This window comes from Gouania willdenowi, chromosome 3 (genome assembly GCF_900634775.1).
Source record: "Gouania willdenowi chromosome 3, fGouWil2.1, whole genome shotgun sequence".
Classification (NCBI taxonomy): domain Eukaryota; kingdom Metazoa; phylum Chordata; class Actinopteri; order Blenniiformes; family Gobiesocidae; genus Gouania; species Gouania willdenowi.
In genome coordinates this window covers 158,407-184,741 of record NC_041046.1, presented here as the reverse complement: position 1 = coordinate 184,741, position 26,335 = coordinate 158,407, and the positions used below count along the sequence as shown (strand labels likewise).

The 26,335-nt window shown below is 39.3% G+C and overlaps 1 protein-coding gene across 1 annotated transcript in view; it reads left to right on the top strand.

Moving 5' to 3' along the window:
* neto2a (neuropilin (NRP) and tolloid (TLL)-like 2a) overlaps nt 1–26,025 on the top strand; it is a 43,995-nt gene extending 17,970 nt beyond the window's left edge. The window contains exons 4-10 of the mRNA XM_028440214.1: nt 1,227–1,475; nt 1,818–1,865; nt 2,986–3,113; nt 13,960–14,188; nt 19,673–19,786; nt 19,905–20,035; nt 24,242–26,025. Coding sequence (XP_028296015.1) covers nt 1,227–1,475; nt 1,818–1,865; nt 2,986–3,113; nt 13,960–14,188; nt 19,673–19,786; nt 19,905–20,035; nt 24,242–24,970 — 1,628 coding nt within the window. The 3' untranslated portion in view covers nt 24,971–26,025. The remainder of the gene's footprint in view (nt 1–1,226; nt 1,476–1,817; nt 1,866–2,985; nt 3,114–13,959; nt 14,189–19,672; nt 19,787–19,904; nt 20,036–24,241) is intronic.
* Nucleotides 26,026–26,335: the final 310 nt, after the last annotated feature.

Sequence of the window (26,335 nt, the reverse complement as noted above, 5' to 3'; positions counted from 1 at the left end):
GTATTTTCAGTTTAGCTGTGAATGCATGCTTCCCTGACCTCGCTCTTTTCCTTCTCTTCTGGGGCATACTTAGCTTCTCCAAGCCTGACATGATTCAGAGCCCCACCCCCCACCCCCTCGGTCAGTCTTTATTTAGTATGATTCATTTCCTGAGCCGCCCGTGAATTATCCCTGTAAAATACTTTCTCTGTATGAGGGGGAAACTGCTATTGAGCAGCATTATGTCCTTTCACTGTTCCAACATTCTGGTGGATTTGCATGACGGCTGAACTATTGAACCTGCTTTGTGCTGTCGTACCAGTGTTGTAGAGGAACATGATCAGAGGCAGTGGTGCTGATATGTCACACTGGGTCCATGATTGCACGCTTGTGTCCTTCTCTGTTTGTTTGGCTGCGTGCCTGCTCACTTGTTCATGCCTGAAGTGTTAAGTTTGTGATGTTGTTCCAGAATTATGTTTACATTGTTTTTACCTGCTGATTTACCTGATATAAAGAGATGCCAAATATAATAATCATAACTGTTTAGTAAGTGGAAGGCGTGCAGTGCAATAGACTTCAATGGACTAATTTAGAAGTGTAGCAGTTCTTAGTTGGAGAGACCTAATACCTTGAACTACCTGAACGTACTGCATAACATCAGTCAGTTGAAATCTTTACTGACACTACAATGACATAGAGCTAAAAATGATTATGGGCTTTCACCTAAATCAATGGAAAATTGCCCTCGGCTGCATTGTGATTAATCCATTATGGATTAATGCCCACACTTCTATTAGTTAGCTATTTCTCCGATCATTGTTCTCTTTAAGTCAGTATGGGCAAAATATAATTATTTTTCTTTTTAAATGAATGACATACAGAAGTAGGATGATGGTAAATGGAAATGGACTTGATATATACAGCACTTGAAGTACCAGATAAGTAGTTTTTAACAGATAAAGGCATACGGGCAGATTTACCAAAGGTTTGCTCCTGTAAAGATGTGGTTAAACGTTACTATGGGCACTGATAAACGACGCAAACCCCAGGCATTTACGATTAGTCTATTTTTTTAAACCTGAGACCACTTCTGCTAATTTGGATTTCTCCGCAGTCTGAGAAGGGAGAGCGTCAGCAATTAATTTCAATATCCAGACATTGCAAAATCACCAACTTCTGCAAAAACAACATTTGTTTTGTTCTTTTTATGGATTTTCTCCCTTTTGTCTTGTTTTTGTTGGCCAAAGCACTTCCAAGACAAAGGATTCAGCTGGCTTTTGACAAAAACTACTACATCGAGCCATCATTTGAGTGCCGCTTCGATCACATTGAAATTCGTGATGGACCATTTGGGTTCTCGCCTCTCATCGATCGCTTCTGTGGGGGAAAAAACCCTGGTCTTGTCACGTCAACAGGGCGTTTCATGTGGATCAAGTTTACCAGTGACGAAGAACTGGAAGGCCTGGGATTCCGCATCAAGTACACTTTTGTTGCAGGTAATTGTACACAATTGGCTCCCTGCAGTGATTACAATGACATGGCAATGTGGCTTATGGTAATGTTTATATTTATTTGTGCTAAATAGGTACAGGCAGACCTACATATGATGTGTTTAATTCACCAAATATCTCACCTTCTATCTTCTCCTTTTTTGTAGCCATGCACCTCTTTGCTCCATACCTAGAAATCTATGTTTTCCATCAGGCCAAAGATATTAGCTTCTAACAGACTCTTTTCTGCTTTATCAGACATACTCTAATGGGATCTCTTCTGGTGTTCTTTACTCACTGACTTCTGCTGTATAAACTGAAAAGAACCTGCCTTCCAAATCTTTTCAGATCCTGATTTCCATCTGCACGTGGGTGGACTGCTAAACCCCATCCCAGGTAAGCTCGTCAGTGTTTTGCAGGTTTGTGTTTGATCCTTTTTGAAGGTTCCAATCTTTAGCTTACTGGAGGCTATCTTGGCTTGGATGTGAATGCATCTTGACAATTGCACTATTGTATATGAAGTATATAGGTGTACATTCACACACATGCACCAATTTAAGATTGTGGAGGCACAAACACGCACACACATTCTTGCATCTTGCTCTTCCCTCCTTATCTCTCTGCCTTTGTTCCTTCGTCCTCTTATTGTCCTTTATCCTAATCCCTGTGCTCACTTCAAATCAACCATAAATCCCTTTTTCCTATAATCAGACATTGTTTCATCTCTTTCATACTCTCTTCCTAACCACTGTCTTCTTTTTTCTATCATTTTCCTTTCACTCCATCTTTCTGTGCTCAACTTTTACTTTTAGCTCTCTCTCTCTCTCTCTCTCTCTCTCTCTCTCTTTCTCTCTCTCTCTCTCTCTCTCTCTCTCTCTCTCTCTCTCTCTCTCTCTCTTTTTGTCTTTCTCTCTCTCTCTCTCTCTTTCTCTCTCGCTCTCTCTCTCTCTCTTTCTCTCTCTCTCTCTCTATGAGACTCACAAGCTTCTTCTCTCTTTTAACATTGCTTTTTAGTTTCTTTGATGTGGTTTTTATTGAGAGAGTTTTTATCATGGGAGCTGAATACAAAAAATAACAAAAAGAAAAGTGGCAGCTCTCAGGTGAGGCAAAAATGGCAATCTATATGAGAAGGAAAAACCAAGTAGAGAACAGAGAAGGGCAAGAGGCCGAGGCAGTGTGGCTGGTCAACATAAGGGCAAAACTTTAGATTTTAAAAACACATTGGAGACCTGGATGCTTTTAAACAGCGCTGGCGTTTTAATAATTTAATAATATTGTTTGTTCAGTTGTGGATGAAGAGTTGGTATTTGCACGAGTCTTTATGAGTTAAACTCTCTTTTTAAAACATACTGGGTTTTTAATGCATTAGCACTTTATTGAATTGTAAAAACTAAATCTGTGTAAATCTGTCTCTCTCTCTCTCTCACTATCTTTCTCTCTCTTTCTTTCTCTTTTCCTCTGTGTTCTGTGTGTTCTGTTCGTCTCACCTTTCTACATTCCCTCTGTCTCTCTACAGACTGTCAGTTTGAAATTAGTGGGTGGGATGGGATTATTCGCTCCAAACAAGTAGAAGAAGAAGAGCGAGTGAAGCCTGGTGATGCTCTGGACTGCATCTGGACTGTTAGAGCCCCCCCACAGTCCAAGGTCAGTGATGCTATTTTTTTTTTTTATTATTATTAATAATATTATTGCATGCTTTGAATTAGTTCCAGGAGTATTTTCACACTGGCAACCTTGGTCTGCATGAAATTTTACATGGTTAAAAAAATATAAATCTAAAAGTCAAAGTCTTAACTGTGATGGTGAAATCTACCAACTGAAAGCATCGCCTGGTTCGGCGTTCTTTTCTCTGCTGTAGTGGCAACCGTCTGCAAAAAAGAAGACAAGTCATTAAATGCAGTGTAAAGTGTGAAGTGTACAGGGATAAGTGCTAATAATCACTTACTGCTACACTATAATACGTTATGTGATAAACGTGTGGAGGAGTTTGGACCCAGTCACAGACTGGAGGCAGATTCAAGTAGGATGTAGGAAGTCCAGAATAGTTTTTAATAAAGGAAATTCAAATTCAAAAAGCAGAACAAGCAGTAAAGTGGTGGGTTTGACATGAAGTGCTGTGGACAGCAGTTTGATTTCTTATCTTTAAAAGAAAACACTTTCATTTCCATCAGAAACTGCACAACAAAAATTGCAATTGGTGCCTGATGAAGACATGCAGCCTTATTCAAGGTTTTACAGTTTAATTATAGAATTCACGACAGGTCACAACAGCCGAAATACCCTTTCTATGACCTCCGACTCTACATTAGGAGCTTCTTTTCAGTCTCAGACCCTTCACATGCTTTGCTTCTGTGTGCATGTACCTTTCTCCCGCTGAACGGAGGACGAACAAAGGATTTTACCTCCAGAGATTTGCATGTTAGCGGTCAACCATAGTACATGTTGACAGCATTCTACATAACGAGTGTTTTTTTGTGAAGCATGTTCAGAAACGGTTAAGGAAGCAGGCTTGTAATCAGAGGGTCACTGGTTTTAATCCAACCAGGGCCATCACTGTGGGATGTTGAGCAAGTCCCTTAACCCTAACTGTTCATGTTGTTCGTTGCTTTGGATAAAAGCGTCTGCTAAAATGTAATTATAATAATTGTAAAGAGTGTCCTCTTAGTTTAGACTCCTTCTTTTTCACCAACCAAAGTTTCTTTTTGGAAAAGCATCCCTCATAAGGCCACTGTCCATTCATCCTGTACAAAATTTGAAAAGTAAAAGTTCTATCAACAATTCCAGGTGGTGTGAACTCATCGAAGAGTCTCTGAAATCTCTAAACGTGGTTAAGTAAATGTGTTTGTTTGATGGAGTTGAATTCTGACTTTTTAGTGAAAACAACACCAGTTACACACACACAACAACAATAATCAAATAAATAATCAAAGTCCTTCAGCTTTGTAATCCAATTCAATTTCCGCCCAGCTAACGTGGGAGAAACGTGTGTGAGTATCTGCACAGAAAACACCAGCTGGCTGACAGTTTCCTCAATGTCCCTGCTAAATCCACCCCCCCCCCTCTCCAGAGTACTTGTTTTTATACCAGAGGTGATAGCTTCAGGCTGCTAGAGCTATCTATTATCTACCAGCTGTCTGTGGACTGTCTGGAAAAGCCAGCGCAGGCACAAGAAGGACGACAGGCGACACGGACATACATAAGTACTAGTAATACATATCAGACTTTCCCAAGCACACAGTGAATAGTCACTTTTTAGATAAAGAGAGTAAAGAGCAGGGATTACACATACACACACACACACACACACACATGCAGAGAGTGGGTGATTGTCCATGAATTCAACGCAGGCATAGTTTGTCCTTTTATCCCGCCCCTGGTTCAATCTGCATGCTGAGTATGTTGAAAGCTTGAACTAATGTTTTTTATAACTACCTCATGCGTTTATCATGAGGCATAACAGTGGCACACATTGATGAGAACTCAGAGACAGAGCACTTTGCTTCGGCACACAGACAAGCCCACTGCCTGAGCCTCGAGGGAAGGAGACAATAACAACAGAGAGCAGGTTTTCAGGCTATTAAAGAAAACAACAACACCAACACTCCTAAACCTTCAATATATTTTGGTTTTTGGATAATTTAGCTGAGAGGAAAACTCATAAAAACATTTCAGGCTTTGGTGTATCGGTTTAGCTAATGTTCATTATCAATCAATCAATCAATCAATCTTTATTTGTATAGCGCCAAATCATAACCAATGGTATCTCAAGGCACTTTACAGTAGAGCAGTCTTAAGGACGGACTCTTCATTTTATGGATACACACATATGCATATATACGTATATACACATACATATGAATCCCACACCCAACATGAATTCATCATGGCGGCAAGGAAAACCTTCTGTTAAGCAGCAGGAACCTTGTGTGGATCCCATTCCTATGATGAACAGCCATCCACGTTATGCTGTGTTGGGTGTGTGCAGAGGAAAGGGTGGAGACAGAGCCGCTGAGTCTCTGTAACTCCACACTGAGGATCCCACGGACCTGCAAGACAAAAGCCAGAAGGAGTACAGGAGCAAACACACAAGGGAGTAAGCAGACATAGAGGGAGTGTTTGAAAGAGGAATGGGACCCTCTCCGGTCCCTCTCTAACCTAAATGACCTCTCTCTTAACGCCCTCTCCAACCTCTCTCCAACCGAGCATGCCAGACCCCCCCCCCCGGCAGTCTATGCCTATTGCATCTTAATTATGAGCTATGAGCTGGTTCCTAACTAAAAGCTTTATCAAAGAGGAATGTTTTGAGCCTAACCTTAAAGGTAGAGAGGGTGTCTGCCCCCCGAACCGTGGTTGGTAGATGGTTCCAGAGAAGTGGGGCCTGATAACTGAAAGCTCTTCCTCCTATACTACTTTTAGAGATGAATGGAACAACGAGTAGTCCAGCATTTTGAGAGCGTAGTGTTCTGGGGGGATTGTATGGCACTACAAGCTCCTTGAGATAGACTGGTGCCTGTCCATTTAGGGCTTTATAAGTGAGAAGAAGAATCTTGAATTCTATTCTATATTTTATGGGAAGCCAATGCAGAGAGGCTAATACAGGAGTAATGTGATCTCTTCTCCTAGTTTTAGTCAGTACACGTGCTGCAGCATTTTGAACCAGCTGAAGTGTCTTAAGCGACTTGCTCGGGCAGCCTGCTAAAAGAGAATTACAATAATCCAGTCTAGAGGTAACAAAAGCATGGACTAGTTTTTCGGCGTCGCCCTGAGACAGGATAGATCTGATTTTAGCAATGTTACGGAGATGAAAGAAGGCAGTTCTTGAAGTTTGTTTTATGTGAGAGTTGAAGGATAAGTCCTGATCAAATAGAACCCCAAGGTTTCTAACAGTTGTGCTTTGTGCCAGAGTAATGCCATCTAGGGCAGTTAGGCTAGCATAGGTTTCTCTAAGGTGTCGCGGGCCCAGTACAATGACCTCAGTCTTGTCTGAGTTGAGAAGAAGAAAATTTTGGTCCATCCAGGCCCTAATGTCCTTTAGACAGGCCTCAAGTTTAGATAGCTGATTTGTCTCACCTGACTTCATTGATACATACAGTTGGGTATCATCAGCATAGCAGTGGAAGTTAACAGAGTATTTTCTCATAACATTACCAAGGGGGATCATATAGATACAGAAGAGGATTGGACCTAGCACAGAGCCCTGAGGAACCCCGTAGCTTACTTTAGTGTACACAGAAGACTTATTATTCACGTGTACAAACTGGTACCTATCAGATAGGTAGGACTTAAACCAGTTTAGGGCAGTCCCTGTGATTCCAAGTAATTTCTCTAATCTCTCTAGTAGAATATAGTGATCTATAGTGTCAAAAGCTGCACTAAGATCTAATAAAACCAGCACTGAGAGTCGTCCTTCATCTGAAGCCCAGAGTAGATCATTAGTTACTTTAACTAAAGCAGTCTCTGTGCTGTGTTGAGCTCTAAAGCCTGACTGGAAGTCCTCGAACAGGCTGTTGTTTTGAAGAAATTCACAGAGCTGAGCTGCCACAACTTTCTCAAGAATCTTTGAAATAAAAGGAAGATTAGATATAGGCCTGTAGTTTGCTAAAGTGCTGGAATCAAGAGTAGGTTTTTTGAGAAGGGGTTTGATTACAGCTACTTTAAAGGACTGTGGCACGTAGCCTATTGATAGGGATATATTTATTGTCTCCAACAAAGATGGGCAGACTAGGGGAACAACTTCTTTAAACAGCTTAGTTGGGATCGGATCTGAAAGGCAGGTCGATGGTTTGGAGGATGAAATAATAGAGTTAAGTTCCTGAAGTCCTATATGTGTGAAACAGTTTAGGTTAGGCCTATTTACATTTAATGGTACAGCAGGCCCAGGTGAAGGCAGGGAGTGGCTAATTTTATCTCTAATCTTGTGAATTTTATCGTTAAAAAATGTCATAAAGTCCTCACAGCTGAGGGCTAGAGGAATCATGGGCTCAATAGAGCTCTGACTTTGTGTTAGCCTGGCTACAGTGCTGAAAAGGTACCTCGGATTATTTTTATTTTCTTCAATTAGTGAGGAATAGTATGTAGATCGACTATGTCGTAAGGCTGTCATGTATTTACTATGGCTTTCTTGCCAAAGTATTCGTGACTCCTCTGTTTTATTGGAGCGCCACATTCTCTCTAATTTACGGGTTGTTTGTTTGAGTGTGTGAGTTTCAGAGCTAAACCACGGAGCTTTCCTCTGACGTTTAATAGTTTTTTCCCTCAATGGGGCAATTGAGTCCAAGGTGGATTTTAGTAGACTAGCAGAGCTATCGACAAGCAGATCCAGTTGAGAGGGGTTATAATTAATATCATAGTTATTTATTGGATGGTGCACTGAGTTTAAGGCAGCAGGAATGGCCTCTTTAAATTTAGCCACAGCACTGTTGGATAGATTTCTACTTGTAACTATTTTATTGCACAGTGCGAGATCCTCTAGGATAATGTTAAAAGATATTAAAAAGTGATCTGATAGCAGAGGATTTTCAGGGTAGACTTTTAGTTCATTAATATCAAGGCCATATGTTAGAACAAGATCAAGAGTATGATTTAAACGATGAGTAGCTTCATTAATAGTTTGAAAAAAGCCAACTGAGTCTATTAGGGACATAAAGGCTGAGCTCAGGCTATCACTATCTTTGTCCACATGGATATTAAAATCTCCTACTATCAGTATTTTATCAGAACTGAGGACTAAGTTTGATATAAACTCAGAGAATTCTGATAGAAATTCAGAATAAGGGCCTGGAGGACGGTAAATTATCGCAAATAAGACTGGCTGGCAGGTTTTTGATTCGATATGAGATAAATTTAGAACCAGGCTTTCAAAGGAAGTGTAACTGGCCTTTGGTTTAGGATAGATTAGGAGAGAGGAATGATAAATAGCTGCTACACCACCTCCACGGCCTATGTCTCGTGGCATATGAGTATTTAAATGACTGGGAGGAGTGGCTTCATTTAAACTAACATATTCATCTTGATACAGCCATGTTTCAGTTAAACAGAATAAATCAAGGTTATTTTCTGAGATAAGGTCATTTACTAGTAGAGATTTGGATCTCAGTGATCTAATATTTAATAGAGCACATCTAATGGTTTTATGTTTTGGTGTTTCTAGATTTGAGATTTTAATTTTTTTCAGATTTTTATAATTGATAGCTCTTTTATTTGATTTTATGTTAAAATCATTGTGAAATATGGGTCGGGGGACTGACACCGTCTCCATAAAATAATATTCATCACCATCACAACAGTTGTCATGGCGATGAACACAGCTATCCTGATAGCAATGGGAGGGAAACTGTCCTAAGGCAAGCGCAGAGGGGCGTGGAGGACTCCCCCTCTGTAACATGGTCTCATTCATGAGATGTCATAAATGTGCCATGTTTTCTGATAGTAGAGATGCTCCCTCCAAAGTAGGATGGATTCCATCTCTTCCTATCAGGTTCGGTTTTCCCCAGAAGGATCTCCAATTATCAATGAAGCCCACCTCGTTTTCTGGACACCACCTCGATAGCCAGCGGTTAAATGATGACATGCGGCTATACATGTCATCACTGGTCAGATTTGGTAAGGGACCAGAGAAAATTACGGAGTCCGACATTGTTTTAGCATAAGCACAAACTGATTCAATGTTCACTTTGGTTGCTTCCGACTGACGACGTCGGGAGTCATTAGTGCCGACATGGAGGACTATCCTATCAAACTTACGATTACTCTTTGCCAGCAACTTTAGATTTGATTCTATGTCGCCCGCTCTGGCCCCTGGGATGCACCTCACAATGCCCGCTGACTTCGCTAGCTTCACGTTTCTCACTATGGAGTCGCCAATTATCAGAGTTTGTTCCCCGGTGAGTGTGTTGTCCTCACAGAGGGGGGAGAACCTGTTTGAGACGTGAACATGGTGGTGTCCCGAGCGGCTTTTTGACCTTCGACTATGCTTACCACGGACAGTAACCCACTCATTGCTGGCCGGGGGGGAGGCTAAGCTAGAGCTAGCACGGTCCGCACCGGCTAGGTCCTGCTTGCTAGCTTCGGTTTTGGTATCAGGGGTGCGGAACCGCTTCTCCAGATTGTTGATCCTCGCCTCCATATCTAACAGTACGCTACACTTTATGCAACTACCATTGTCCCTAAAGGAGGACGAGGAGTAACTAAACATCTGACACACCGGGCAGGAGAGCGGAGGGGAGGAGAGAGAAGCCATAGGTGCTAAATTTAAGCTAAGCTAAGCTAAGCTAAGGACAAAAGGAAGTTTAAAGGAGATTGTACTGCCTATAAGAGGCGAGATTGCTTTTTACTTAACCTTCGTACGTTTAACTGTACGGTAAAAAATTAAAACAAGTGTTTTCAAGGCTAAAATATCAATGACAACAAGTTTGATTAGAGTTAGCAGAACACAGTAGTAGAGCGCTGCAAACAGCGGTAGAGTGTAAACAGGAAATGATCGATACGTCACCACGTCAGCACGACGTGGTGACGTGGTGCTGACGTCACCACGTGATAACACATCAGTGATGTGTTATCACTGATGACACATCATAGCAGTGCAACTGTAATGCTGTTAATCTCAGTGTTATCCATTATTATGATCACAGTACAAAATCTTTTCCTTTTTTCAGAAATTCACCTAAAATTAGCAGCGCTGTAAGAAACGGCTCAACAGATAACAGTCACTGTAGTCCAGGTGTGTCAAAGTCATTTTAATTCAGAGGCAAATAACAGATAAGTTTGATCTCAATTGCGCCGCAGAGTTGGGGAATCGAACAATTTCAATGTTAGTGCTACTTTGCATTTTCATATATAAATAATATAAAAGCATGTATAAGGCACCAACAATATCCAAGCAATAGGTAGTGGTATACATTAGGGATGTAACGATTCACTCAACTCCCGATACGATTCGATTCACGATACTGGGTTCATGATACGATTCTCTCACGATTTATTTTACAAAATGGGACTGTAGACAAATTTTTTTTTTGGGAAAAAAAACTAGAAAATACTGTACTATTTTCCTTTTAATTTTCATTGTCAAAAGAATTCCTTGATAAACTATTCAAAACAATGCAATTTAACTAAAAATAAATCTTGAATGAAATAAATAAAGGAATAATACAAATGAAAATGAAGCCTATTAATTTAAATTCTGGTTCTATAATAAACAATGCAAAACTGCATAATAGTTCTTTTTCTTTTAAAAGTGCAACTGAAAATGTATTTTGTGCCTTAACAATTGGACTTTTTTAAAAAAAAAAAAAACGATTGCACTGATTTACGTCATATTTGTTTGGACCAGCAGAGGACGCTGGTAACACAGTGGTCGGTTGGCATGCAGCTATCTTGCAGTGAAGAAGAGAAGCTATGCTAGCAGACAGAGCTAATAGAAAAACGTGACTTTTACAGATATTCAAGTAATATTACAGATATTCTTTCGGTGCTAAAGGGGCAATGAATCATTTATTAACATATTTAAGAGTAGAAGGCGGCCAGAAAGAAAGTATTAGCAGACTCCGCCCGCCGCCTACACTTGTGGATAGCGCCCTCTGCTGGTTAAAAAAGTACTGCGATTCAATTTTCAGAAAATCGATATCAACCGTGATACCTATGAATCGATTTTTAACTGCCTTACGATTAATCGTTACATCCCTAGTATATATATATATATATATATTTACTACCTTTACCACTACCTATTGCTTGGATATATGTGATTTTGGAAATATTAGGTTTGTTCCAACAATTCAAGAGTAAAAATTACTTCCATCGTGTTATAATTTATTTTTATAAAAATTGTATTTTTGTGTGTATTATTTGGCATGGATGCCAATATTTGTGTTTGTATATGACAGTGATTTGAAAGTACTCTCAATTTCTTCTTAATTTCAATAAATAATTTCCATGAAAAGTTTAAATTTTTTGAATATAGACAAAATTCCAGAGCTTAAAGCTGGTGTATGTAGAATCGTGAGGCGCTCCACGCTCCTTCCTCCCTCCTCTCCTGAACAAAACTCTTGCGTGCACACTGTGGAGCTCTTTGCGACTGTTTTCTCCATAAAGACTTGCAACAAATGTAGTAACTTTATCTCGTGTTATTGGAGAGTTTTTTGATGTTTTAGAGACATGAAAGCACGTATCACTCACCGCTGTGAGGACAGTAAGAAAGTCAGAGTCACAGCTGTTCCTTAAACACAAGCAGCCAATCTCAGCTGATCAGAGCAGACACATTCCGTCCACACTGCAGATTAATTGGGTCTGTTCTTTCCACCTTAGATCAATTTAATAAGCTATTTATTATGTCTGTTCTCACTCTCTCTCTCTCTCTCTCTGACTCGGGGCAGACTGCGCTGACTGACAACAGATCGCTCGCAGTTCACTGCACACACCGACTCCGCGGACAGCGTTCCTCCTAAACACGTTTGTTTTTTTATTCTGCTGCTTCGGCGCCTCTGTCTTCCTTTTTCCTCTTGCTTTGCCATGTAACCACTGTAGAGACTTCAGCTGGAATATAGAGCAATGTGACTATCCCTACTCTCAGATCCAGAACGCGCATTGACTTTTGACGAGCAGCTTGAGCTGCCAATAGTAATGGTTCAAACAGCTCATGGGATCACCCTGTTGGTAAAAAGATCTCTGATTGGCTGAAGTCCAGCGTCACACTCCTGTTTTTCTAAAGCTCATTAACAGAGCCAGGAGAAGGAAAAGTCCACTCAGAACACTTTTGGTTAAAATATGCAATACAATATGATAAGATTATTATAGATTTTTGACCAAATAAAAAAAAAAAAAACATACATAACCCAGCTTTAAGTTCCCGTGGAAATTTGCCAGATATTTTACGTCCCTTTACAACACTACTGAGCTTGTTTGGTTTACACAATAATTCCTGTTTTCGTAAATGTCCTCATGCTCTCTAAAAACAGTTTGGAAATGTGACCCTAGATTATCTTCAGAATATTTTTTAAATTCATGTAAAAGACCATTAATACAAATGTGATGTTTGTCAGCAGATAACAAAACTTACAGCTTTAGGCTGCTCTTGAATTAGTGCTGCTCTGCTTCTCCATCATGACTGGATGAGTCATATCATGCTGCTTGCCTCCCACAACATATTGGTGCATGCATTCATTCATGCACATCTAATTGAGTCGAAACGCAAAAACACAAAGTTAAGAATTACATCACATCATAATGTGAGTATCAGCCAATTCACACCATGAACTCATGCTTTTCCAAACATCCAATCAGAACTCACACGTGGGCTACTGAACTTTTTTTACATTTAGGATTTGCAGTCATCTCACAGATCCACCATTTAATCATAAGCTCAATGTAGCAGTATGTTGCTTTTTGCTGTGACTAAAAGTGTTGAAATTGACCTAAAATGTACTTGATTGATGAAATAATGGTGATTAAATCATTCACAATAACACCTTTTGTTAATGAAGTTACAGAGAGAAGTATAATATATATTGGCCACAAGCACTGACAGGAACATTAGGAAACATAGGACAAAAGAAAGCTCTAGTATTAATGGCAACTTTTCAGAGTCTTTCAGAGACTTATTCATATTAAGGACAAGTATTAATGAATACTGTAGGAGAAAAAATACCCTCAGCTTGATCATTGTAGATCTTTCCTGGTTACACAACCTTTGTGAAATCTGCCGTAATCGTCAAGGCTTTAGGAGGCCAATTGTCTCCTTCATATGACCCAATTTGAATGAATGCATTAAAAGCAAATTCATATTTACAATGCATGATGTGGGGGTAATATTTATATTTTTGTTTGAATCCACCATATTACATACACAATGTTGACCATTAAGAGTGAAGCTTTAGTATAGACTCAAGGTTTAATCCCTTAAACTTAATGTATCTCTGCATCTCCTACGTTTCCTACATGTTGCGTTCTGGCTCAATAAAGTACATATTAATGTCCTTGAGAGTTAACTGTTGAGATGGGGATAGCTTAAAGCTTAAAATATGTCAAACTAAGGTAGTTTTCATACAGTATCCATTTGGTACACAAGTTGAAGGTCGAACATATTGGTTTTTCTGAAGCTTGGTTCATATTTTCAGAATATGTTCAGGTTGAGCTCACTAGCCCTCAATCCCTACAGCATTCCCAAAGAGAGACCACACAAGTGTTAGGAGAAAAGTGTGGGGGCGAGCTTCACGGTTACTAATATCTACAGAGAAGCTTTGCTAATTTGCCAAGTATATGTAAATGAGGTACTTCCACTTCAATATAGATCTACTTCCTCCTGAGGTATCTCCACCTTTACTCAAAGCTCTCTATGTATTTACGGTATATCCTCCCTTGGGCAACAGAACATTTTTTTCAAGGTTGATGTTCTGTATATAATCCATGTTCTTTTTCTGCCGTAACCTGAATCAATGGATGATGGTAAATTGGATTCACCCCACCTTGACTTGCATCTCCTGTCTGTCTCCAGATCTATCTGCGCTTTATTGACTACCAGATGGAACACTCTAATGAGTGCAAGAAAAACTTTGTGGCTGTGTATGATGGCAGCAGTGCTATTGAGAACCTGAAAGCCAAGTTCTGCAGCACCGTGGCCAATGACATGATGCTAGACAGCGGTGTCGGAGTGGTGCGAATGTGGGCCGATGAGAAGAGCCGTCTGAGTCGGTTTCGAATGCTCTTCACTGCATTTAACGACCGTGGGTATCTTCTTTATCACATAAGCCATTCGATCATTTTCTCAAATTTTGTGTTGTCTTAAGCCTGCAGTACTAATAATATTCATCTTCACAGGTTGTTTGTCTTGGGAATGCCCTAAAACTTTTATATGTTGAACTGATTTTCTTATCAGGGATGACTGGGTTAGGTTTAATCTGCAGACTAAACTAAGCTATGGGGAGACTTTTAAGGTTGCTCTTATCAGGGTTTTGTGTTCAGTGCCAGTTGTACCAGCTGGTATTGATTACTGATCATATGATGAAAGGAAAAATTAGGCTTTTTAATATGTCATGGAGCACTATTCTCAACTATTCTATATGACTTTTTAAAGCAAATGTTATTATGATATAAACAGTCAGTGCTTGGTTGTTGATGTTGTGTCTCATTTAACAATCAAATAATAAAAATTAAATCTAAAGGAGTATAAAACACCAACCCCCAAAAATGAATGTAAGCAGATCAGAATTAGTATCTGAAGTCTCTGACTGGTTGTGAAAAGATGCATCTTCCAGGCGCTGTAACGTCAGTTATGCTATAGACTTGGTCATGGAGAGCTGGAGTGTTTGACACCCATAAACCTGCAGGTTTAACGTCTTTTTTCAGCCGTGCCTGTAAAACACCAACTGTCTTATGATCCTGTCTATGTCAGGTTCATTGTATTCTACTGACTGCAAGAGTATATGCTTGACAATGGTTTGTCTGTGTGTGTGTGTGTGTGTGTGTGTGTGTTATCGATCCAAAGACTGTCAGTCTTAAGCTACACCGATTTTGTTCTGAATGTTTGATGCGCAGAAATGTAAACCTTGGTTTCATAATCCCCTGCGCTCCCTGATAGTGTGGATACCCTGTGTTGAGGCCAAGGTGATATCATTGTTTTTGTATTACCACCCACACAAATACTGACAGAAAAACAGAGAATTTATGGAGGCTTGCATTCTGTTTGCAACTGCAGTCAGTACCAGACTGTGAAGTGTGAAGTGCCATTTCACCAGAGAAAGCTAATTACACATCCCCATGTTTAGTGCATTGATATGAGAAACCAATTATTTACTTACTTTATGTGACTGAAACTTCACATTATTTCTTGTTATGCATATCACAGCACAATGAGCTTATTATAGACCACTTTCAGCTGAGAAATAAGAGTGAGCTTTGCATTCTTTAACAGATGATTTTGCTAATGGACCCGCAGGGGTGGTAAATATTGACTTAAAATTTTTAGCAACATTTTGAAGGATTGTGAACTTTGAGGCATTCGATGAAAAGTGTTGCAGACTTTGCTCTGCATAAAAAGGCTCTCTGTTAGCACAGAATTGTATTATCACTAAATGCCTGAATAAACAGGGGTATTCTTTGCCACATTCCCCAGAATGAAGGATGAATCTTAATGTTCTTTCGTTAGTAAACCCATAACCGCCGCAGTCAGACCTTAATAGCTTTTAAGCTGAGCAAAGGTGTTTTTAAGAGTCCTTAAGATCATTTAAACCCTCATTAACTCTGATCACACAGTTCATCTGGGGAGAAGTCCTGAGTAATGACTGAACTCGAATAAAGTTTACTCTTTCAGGTCAGACCGAGTGTTAATCATAGGTGTTGAACTCCTGAAGGATAATGTGCTCTGTTGCTCCAGCATGTCTCTTTACATCACATATATCAGACACATTGATGAATACACTTTCACACACAGTGCACAAATGTGAATAATGTCCTTGAATGTGAGAGTGGGTTTCCATACTGAGCGCAGGGATTCTGAAGCTGCTGTCCACACCCTGTGAGAGAGGCCATTTACAAGGCAGGATTTGATTGGTTTGAGAGCAATGTCTGTGTCAGGGGAAGAGCCTAGTTTGCATTCTCACAAGAAGAAAATTTGTTGGAAAAAGGACCAAAGTGCATATTTTCTTTGGAATAAACATATAATCATATTGATAGTTTGTAAAACTTTCTATGATCCAAACAGGAAGCAAAGTAGGACACCATCCGGAGTGAATATTATTTAAAGCAGATGTTAAAATTCTAGCTATGTCATGAAACGTGTCAATATAACAGTTAGACACCAATCGTAAATGACAATAATTGACTTAAAACTACAGATGAATAAATACTCAGTTGCCACACAACTGACTGTCAGTTAGGTTTGTTGATGTGTGCTCCTTCAGCAAGAATAATATCACCTCTCACTCAGGTGTTGCTGTGATGCAATGACAGCTTTCACTATTCTTTTCCTCTGCCCCAAATGACGGACCCTATTCTCCTGTCTTTACTTTAACATTTTTTTACACACATAGAGCTCTGTTCTCCCATGTGTGTAGGTCATGTTTTTGGCTGTGTGCTATTCTCCCCCTGTACTTAAATCAGTCGCTGTGACCGTTCATCCCGGATATGCACTGTGAATGGAGCAGCCCTGAAATCTGGGCGTTCTCATTCAAATCTGGCCATACGAGCATTCTCTGGTGTGCTTAAGTCCTTTTCCTCTTACGCGCTTTTAACCCTGGAATAAGTGCAACGCCTCGATAAGTTGAAACATCATATTGCACTAGAAATATGGACTTAGTTACATTTGAAGCCACACGGACTTGTGCGTTGCGCAGCAGCAGCTGTGATCACTCAGCTGCTGCTACGTGATTAATTAAAACTCTGACAGACGCAGACTTCTGTGATTCAGTGATTCAACTATTTTCACACTACTGTATGTCCAAAGTAAAGTCACAGTTTGATCCACTACAGAGTGAAACAAGCTGTCATATGCGGATGAGGATGGACCACAAACTGTTCCCACACATATTTTAATGAGACTCAGCTCAAGTCGTTTTAAACAATTTATTTTTAAAAGATTTAAAAGATTAAGATTAAGATTAAGATTAAGATTAAGATTAAAAGTGCGTATTATGCAAGCCAATAGTTCTGTTTAACTGCAAACATCCCTCTGTATTAAAGCAAGACGCTCGGCAACTGGGTTATTTCCTCATATCTCCAGCATCTAGCTTAGTCACGTTTTACAACGATGATGAAGATGACGATGATGATTATGATGATGATTAAGGAGAGAGATTTGAACTGTGACTCAGACAGAGAAATGCGACCGATCCTCAGTCACACTGCAATAATTTGATCAATGATCTCATCAAATCAACCTGTTACATTGTTTATCAATGAAGGCGTTTCACATTAAAAGTGAACTTTGTCATTTTCACGGATTTCAGTGACATTTACAAGCATTGGGAAAACGCCATGTTTCGTGATTTCTCGACAGCCCAAAAAAATGACATTACCGCCTCCTTTCCTTCAGACCGCCTTCATTCACAGACAACGCGGTTTTGCTACTTATGCACAGTGGGCGTGTCAGCAGCCTGGACCGGAGAATACGCGTTGGAGAGAAGTGCGTAACTACAGGCGCTCAAAAAGGCGCCTAAGTTCAGATGGGAGAATAGACCCCAATAGACCGTATATCTCTTTCTATCCAGACTCCTAACACGCCCACTGCGTGTAAATCAACCCATTCTGTCAATAAAGGCGGACTGAAGCCAAGGAGGCGGACGTGACCATGATGTTATTTTTTGGGGCTGTCCAGAAATCATGGAACATGGAGTTTTCCCAACACTTGTAAATATCATTGAAATCCGTGAAGATGATAAAGCATACTCTTAATTTGAAAGGCCTTTGTTGAAGAACAATGTAACAGGTTGACTTGATAAGATGATTGCAATGTAAGGATCGGCCACATTTTTCTGTTTGTTTGTTTGTTTGTTTGTTTGGAAAATTGAATTTTATTAATTTCTTACATTCCTGCATTCAAAAATGATCAGTGCATCAGTCATCATCATCTGTCATCAATACGGTACCTGTAGCTCTAAAGCGCGACCGAGTGTGATGCACTGGAGGTTTGAGGAAATAATGTGAGGTATAGTGCCTATGATCCTGCAGTGTCCTGCTTTAATACAGAGGAGACGAAGATGTATATAGTGAAACAGACCCATTAGCTTTCTACAAAATACACAGTTTTAAATATTATCCATCCACTAACACACATTTCACCAACCTCTGCATAGATGACAGCTAGCTTTGCCACCCCATGACAGCGTGACAGTGTCAGTCTGTGTTGCGTAAATTGAGTTGACCAAAACTGCACCACTGCGCATTTTTTCTGACTTACGTGCATGGGAGAATAGAGCCTGTGGTCTGTGAGTCCCCATTTGAACAGCATTCCATCCACTTTCCACCCAACTGTAATGTTCAGTGGGTTTCCTTCTCTTAAGTTGCTGTTTTGCTGATTCTTGCAACAAATATTTTCAAAATGTACAATAATTGGTAACAATGTTTCAATAATAAAAGGATCTTATAGTTGATTTATATGTACATGTAAGTGTACACTGATCACAAGGCTTAAGAGTAATGCTACATTTTGCATTTGTTTATGGTGATCAATTCACATATAAAACATTTTACATTTTAAACATTTATTCAATATTTACATGTTTTCTTCATGATTTTGAGATCAAAAGTTATTGAAGCTTTATTGTTGCTATCACTTTATTAATTGCCTTGAATTGCCAGCAGACCTCACAGCACATGTTTAAACATTGGCTTGATATACACACACACTCACACACACACACGCACACACACACACGCACACACACATACATACATACATAATATACATTAGGTTTCTTCAAATGTTATTTTCACGCACTTTTTTAAGCAGTCGATTGCAATTCCAAACCAAATAAATTCCTGAAAAATTGCTCTATTTATTTTTAAACCAGTATATTTAACAGATGAGAGGATGATTGTTGATGAACGTTTAGGATTGAGACAAATCATTTTGAGCACTTTCATCCACTGGTAAAAAGTATCGCTTTTGGCTGCTGTATATAGTCTGCATTATCCCTGAAACACTTTCTCTTTCGAGCAGTGCATCGATCTCCTCAGCCCAGCAGTCAGCATCAATTATCCACCATCTCTGTCTCTGCCAGCCAGTCTTTAGATACAAACAGTCATTTTGATGTAGTGTCTCCCAGTACCTGAATGAACTCATGCACCCTCATCCCTGGTCTCCTGAAGATATGCATTTACTTGCTGTGATGGTAGCTAGTTATGCAACTATTCTATCTTCCTTCTCAAACCTTCTTTTGTCTCACTCTTGATTAACATGTTTAACTTTTTAGAGCCGCTGCCACATCTTCCCTTCATCACCACCTGGTGTTGTGACTGCGGCTGTATGAAATTGGAAGCATTGTGTGAGCTGTCTCCATTAGACCTCCAGTGTTCCTAGAAATAATGGGGCACTTAATCTTGTTTTACAGGCCTCTGCAAATTCCTACAGCCAAATTATTGCTGTATTATCATTCTTATTGTTTTGCTATTATTGTCATCCAAATAGCTTGTGGTTCTCTTCTTTAGAGATATGTTTTTTCTGTATCTTCTATTCATTTCTATTGACCATGCGTATTGCCTTTTGCCTGCAGCTCCCTGCACAACCAGTTCATTCTTCTGCCATAGTAACATGTGTATTAACAATTCCCTGGTGTGCAATGGGATCCAGAACTGTGTCTATCCATGGGATGAAAACCACTGCAAAGGTGAACAGCTCTTTAATAAATACTATTGTTTGTTAGTCTTTATTTTATTTATATTACCTAACAATTCTTAGTATTTGTAACCTTTTTTCTGTCAACTTTGTCATTTTTTTTCTTCTAGAGAAGAGATCTGGGGGGGTTTTCCATCAAATCACTAAGACCCATGGCACTGTAATTGGTATCTCCTCCGGCATCGTTCTTGTCCTCCTTATCATATCTATTCTGGTTCAGATGAAGCAGCCAAGAAAAAAGGTATGCTTCTCCTTTCAGTGTTTTTGATCTTTAGCTGGAAAAGCCTAGAAGGATGGTTACATATGCATCCTTCAACATTGTAATAAATACACTATATGCATAGCTGTCCCTTTATTTTCTCTTGTTTTGTCACCCTTCATCTTTGTTTTGACTTGACTTTTTTTTTGACTCAATGCGTTCCACAGTTATCAGAAAGCAGCTCAATCCCAGTAAGCCTTTATAAGACTGGGAAAAGGAATTGGTGTCTTTGGCTCTTCAGTTAATAAGTTTTCCCTCAGTAGCTTTGGTTGAGTAATGATTCTTGTCTAGAGAGAGGCACTAGGCTTACGGCTGAACCATATTCTGGTACATCTTGTTTCCAATAAATTGACATCATTATGTTTGGATGAATACTTGAATGAAATGCAAACTCAATAGTAATGGGTGTTTTATTCTGCTCAGGCTCATCTGCCTAAAGGTTTAAAGGGGACATATCATGCTAAATCCACTTTTTTAGCCCTTAAATGCATTTTGATGTATATGTAGATTGTTTAGAAGCACAGAAAAGTTCAAATTAATCTCTACAGGTGCTCCGTTGATAACTTTATATTCTGATTTGGTCATATTTTTCAATCTGTTTTGATTTTTCGATTCTCTATTACGTTTTTTGAACAATAACGTCAGTGGAACTGCCAAATTAGGACATCGACTCCAGGTCCAACACTTCGAGCAATCCGCCATTTTTATTTCTCGCTTTTACTTTGTAGTCCAAGCTCAAGGATGCAGAAGTTACGAGAGGAGAAATCAAAATGTTCGGTTGTTGGATGTAGTAACCCACACGCTTCATTACACTGTCTCCCAGCATCAGAACCTTTTCAAAGTGCCTGGTTGAGTTTTATTTTTCACAGAAATGTACCCACATCTGTGGGTAAGGTCATTTTTGTGTGCGCGAAGCACTTCAAGGATGACTGCTTCTGCAACCTCCGCCAGTATAAAGAAGGATTTGCCAAAAGACTTTGTCTGATTGAGGGTTCAATTCCTTCTATCTTTGGAGACGACAAACAGAGCACTTCGGTAAGCTGTAAATAACGCTAAAAAGTGTGATGATAAGACGTCCCTGTCATTGTTTTGTTAGCATTAGTAGTTGCACCGTCTTCATATGTTAGCGCTGTGTGCTAGTTTTAGATCCTTGATGATATGGCCTACGTGGTTTAATTTAAGTCTAAAGTTTTCATTAGTCATTTCATTTTGCCGTTTTTGTCTCCGAAAAGAGTGTATTAAAATGCATTTCGTGACGTTAGCTTGGCGCTAGCGTTAGCTCGGTGCTTGTGTTAGCTCACTTGTTAGGGTTCTGCAGGTTCATCATCTTCATTTTTATCTCGCTCCGCTGGGTCAGACTCTGGCTCGAACATGTAAAGCTGGATGGACAAGTCTTCTGTTGTTGACATTGTGTAAATAACGTGTGAATAAACTTTTTCTGCGCCGCTACATAGCCATATCTCTTCTATCAAACTACAAAAATGGCCGAGCAGGGTGGAGTTGAACCTGGAGAGGGGGCGGGGTATGGAGTGTCTCATTTGCATTTAAAGAGACCGCACCAAAACGAGTTGCTCTTAGAAGCACATCAGAAAAGGGGTAGAAAAGGGGCCTGTGGAGCTATAATAATGAGGAATTCAGACCCAAGCAGTGCAGTTCTGCTTTATATAGACCACAACTGTATGATTTATATGTAAAAAGGAAGGATTTAAAACCATGATTTGTCCCCTTTAAAGTATTAGCGTGATCCCAGTGTCGTGGCTGGATGTGAGCATGTTCATTATTTGCTTGGGGAAAAAAGAAACGCTTGCATTTTTTTTTTTGAGCAAATGGCTCAAAAATATCCACCCTGTTCCCTGTTTTGCAACTTACCCCAAAATTTACCTTATTACGGGAACATCACACAGGAAGTTGCAGCCACAGAAATAACGTGGAATTGCCATGGAGCAATGGTCGGGACCAGGCAATTTTAGGTAAAACAAGATAGCAGCTGTTAGCGTGTAAAGGCAGATTTCAAACATCTGTCAAATATTCAGTTTTTACGGCAAAAATAAAAAATCTCGACGGCATGGGGATGGAGGGAGTAAAGCATTGACTCCAATTGTTCACATGAGAGTGATATTGAACATGCTGTAAAAAGAAAAAAAATAAGTTTTTGAGATAAAATTAAGATATTTTCCACTAGTTATCTACTATGACTCCTAAATTATGTCTTTTTTTCCCAATCAACTTTAAAAATGTATTTAGCAAGAATTTGCAAGTATATGTTACCATTTACAGTCAAAGATTTTGACTTAATTTTTGATAAATCAAATGTCTGTGTGGTTTGTTTGTGTAGGACACTCCATAGGTTTTGAGCTCCGTTCGTTCGTCCGAGTTAAAGGGGACAGCTTTTCTCAGAAACTGTTTAAGATAGGCTAACCCAATTCGGTGTGTGACATCAGGGTATCAATACCTTGATGGAGTTAAAAAATGAGAACCGCGCAATATTTTTTTTCCGGAGTTATTGCCCTTGTGCCATTTTTTTATTCTATTCAAGGTATCTTCAAAGGGGACAGCTTTTCTTAGAAACCATTTAAGATCAGATTAGCAAATTCGGTGTGTGGCTTTAGGGTACCAATACCTTGATGGAGTTCGAAAATGAGAAGTGTGCAATTATTTCTTCCGGAGTTATTGCCCTTGTGTCATTTTTTTTGCTCTGTTTGAGGTATCTTCAAAAGGGACAGCTTTTCATAGAAAACGTTTAAGATAGTTAGTAATTTTATATTCTGATGTGATAATATTTTCATTATTATTATTATTAGCATGATTTCATTAGCAAAGTGCCATGAAGGTTATCATTAAGTGTCGTTTGTTACCCTAACCCTAATCCTTCGTTACCCTAACCCTGAACCCTAACCTAACCTACCCTAACCTCCACCTATCCCAAAAAATGACAATATATTTCCAAAGTTATCATAATTTAGTGAACGACAGTTAATGACAGCTTAATGACAGCCTTCCCACCTTATTCATGCTAATGACAGATAATGACATTGTAATGTCAGCTTTATGTATAAAAATTCAAGTAAATTGTTACTGAAAAAGGCTATCACATCTTTCATAATGAATTATTAAAGACATTTACTGTGATCTTTCCTCTATTTTTGCTCTCATCTTAAATGTGCATGAATCTGTATCCTAAATATTCTCCGTTCAGGGTGTCCACATACAACTTGTTTTACTTCTGATACAATACCAATATTGCAACCTTGGGTATTGTTCAATATTAATATTGATTTGGTATGATATTGGCTCGAAACATACATACTTTTATTACTTTATTACTGTCCTGTGAAATGAAAGACTTGATCAAGTGACATTACTCACAACAATACTCATCAACAGTAGGTATTAGAAAAACTGACCCATTTATTACCAATGGGTTACATACAGCTTAACTTTAAACATAGGAATATTCTATGTTTGAATGAAATTAATTTAAAAAGAAATGAGAAGACCCCTAAAAATAACCTTAATAATCTAATAAAACGGTATTATATCTATATAATAAAAATCTAGAACAATAAAACTTATAGATTCAGTATGGTTAAAAGTGTTAGAGATTTTATTCGGAGTAAGAAATAAAATCCTCCCTTTTGGTGTTATATCACTTTTTAAACGAAGAGAAGAAAGTATAATTTAAGAGGGGTTTATGCTTTTAAGTACATTTAGAACAAATGTTAAAAAAAGATGCGCTTCTGCTGTTTATGGTATTAAAGTTTGGAATGATCTTGAGGATCACTTTAAAATTAATCAGTTCACTGTCTATGTTAAAAAATTCTTTAAAGAGTATTAAAACTTAAGTTGATGAATTGTTTCTATTGTTTTTTTATATAATGCTGTTTGGGGATGGGCTCCCACAAGAGGTCACTGCTTCAGCCATTCCATTTTTGGTTGTTTAAATGAATGTTTATTTTTTGTATTGTATTGTATATGTTTGAAGACAGCCAAGACCAAATAAAATATATCAATCAAAAATAATAATAATAATAATAAAATAATAATTCTGAGATTTTAGATGCAGGCTAATATTAAATACTTGTTTTTATGCTGATATCGGACTGATATTCAATAACACTGAACACTATTACTCTTATTAGTAAAATGTACTGTCTTGATTGTGTCTAATTAAATTCTTCTGATTTAAAGGTTGTCACTCGGCGGCCCGGTGTCTTCAACAAGGCCGGATTTCAAGAAGTTTTCGACCCGCCTCACTATGAGCTCTTTTCACTCCGTGACAAAGAGATGTCTACCGACTTAGCCGATATATCCGAGGAGCTGGATAGCTTTCATAAGCTGCGCCGATCTTCCACCATGTCCCGCTGCGTCCATGAGCACCACTGCGGCTCCCAGGCCTCTGTTGCCACAGGGGGAGGCAGCATGAAGCACAGTCGCACCACCCTCAGCTCCATGGAGCTGTCCTACCATAATGATTTCTCTAAAGCTCCACCTATGAAGACATTTAACTCCACATCCAGCTACAAAAAGAGTTGCTATGGCTACAAGCAGCACTCGCAGACTCACGACTGTGACCAGCAGGTCATCGAAGACCGGGTTACAGAGGAGATCCCATGTGAGATCTACGGTCGTGGTGGCTCCACCTCTGGAGCCATGGTTGGAGGAGCGATGGGAGGTGGTCCATCTGGGATCGCAGGAGGCGGGATCACTGGAGCCATGGGCATAACAGGTGGAATGGCAATGGCTGGTGGAATGGGCATGGCGGGAGGTGGTGGCATGGCAGGGCCTAGTGGCATTGCTGGAGGTATTGGTGGTGGGATGGGCGGAGCCTGTGGAACCCTCAGCATCCGTAGCAACAGTTCTCGTAACAGCACTACCATAGTCGACCCACAACAGCGTTCCATGTCCATGGACTTCTAGACAAAGAAGGAAAGAAAAGAGAAACACAGCAGACCTAAACATTGGACCTCAATCATTACCTACCTGTATTTATAAATGACCTCCAGAACCTCCCTCATACCCAGAGAGGTTCAGGAAGATTTGCTGACAAGTATGACAATAGATAGGAAATATAAACTAAGAACACTTCTGGCTGTATTTTTCCTGGATGTTGAAAGTATTTGAGTGAAAGCATAGTTGAGATGCCCTGTCTCTTCTACAGTTTCATTTTATAACTCTTTCCATTATCTTCAGACTTGTAGAAGAAGGTTCTCGCATGCAGACTTTTTGTCCAAGTTGATTTAAAAAAATAAATAAATAAAAAATACTGCAGAGGGAGAGAAAGATGGAGCAATACCCACGACTGGATTTCAACATTTATTCACCTTCCATGCACAAATATGATATATGATCTATGGTGTGTCTTCTAATAATTTATTTGAGTTTTTATTTTTATTTTTTGTGTGTACTGTACAACCAGTATTTATCCAGCCTCATGATGAAGCTTGGCTTATAAATCTTTCATCTTTTTCAATTATTACTCTGAGCGTTTTGTGAAGGTGACCTCCACTTCTCCTTGTTGGAGATGACAATGGTGATGAAGATAATGTGTCAGTGATGAATGAAAGACGATGACATTGACTATGGTGGGGTTTTTTCTACATTATTAGGGTGCAGTTTTTCTGGTTACCTCATGTCCTCGAGGATGGTTTTATCGTGTCTCTCCTCAGGAAGAGCAGAAAAAAACTGACATATTTTGGTAAGAGATACAAGAAAGATCTCTTTTTAGTTAGTTTTATGACGATTTTAGGCCATGTGATCGTGTGTGACCTGACTTTAATCAAGATTGCAACCATCCCACCTCCCTCCCCTCCAAACTTAATGAAAGACCCTCCATTTCACCAGATAAACCTTGTGTTGTAAAACAAGCACAACTTCATTCCCTTAAATGACCCAGCATTTAGCCTATATGAGAAGTGTTTATGATTTAACCACTGTATTATTTCATTCTGACAAATAAATGGGAGATTACTCACCTTTCTTGTGTGTGACTTCCTGTTAATCCATCCATTTGGTATTTACTTCAGGTCAGGGTTGTATGTGCTTCAGCAAAGAGTAGGCCAATCAGGGGACAGGGTACATTTGGTCATCACAGGACTAACAAACAGCCATTAAGTTAATTTAGGAGTCCCATCAACCTTGCATACATGTTTTTACAATAAGGGATGATTCATTGTGTAGTGAAATAACAAGTAAACTCTGCTTCTGTGAATCCATCACCACCCTTATGTTCACAAATTTTAAAACAAGATTTTTCCCTGAGGTTGACGATGTCTCTAGACAATC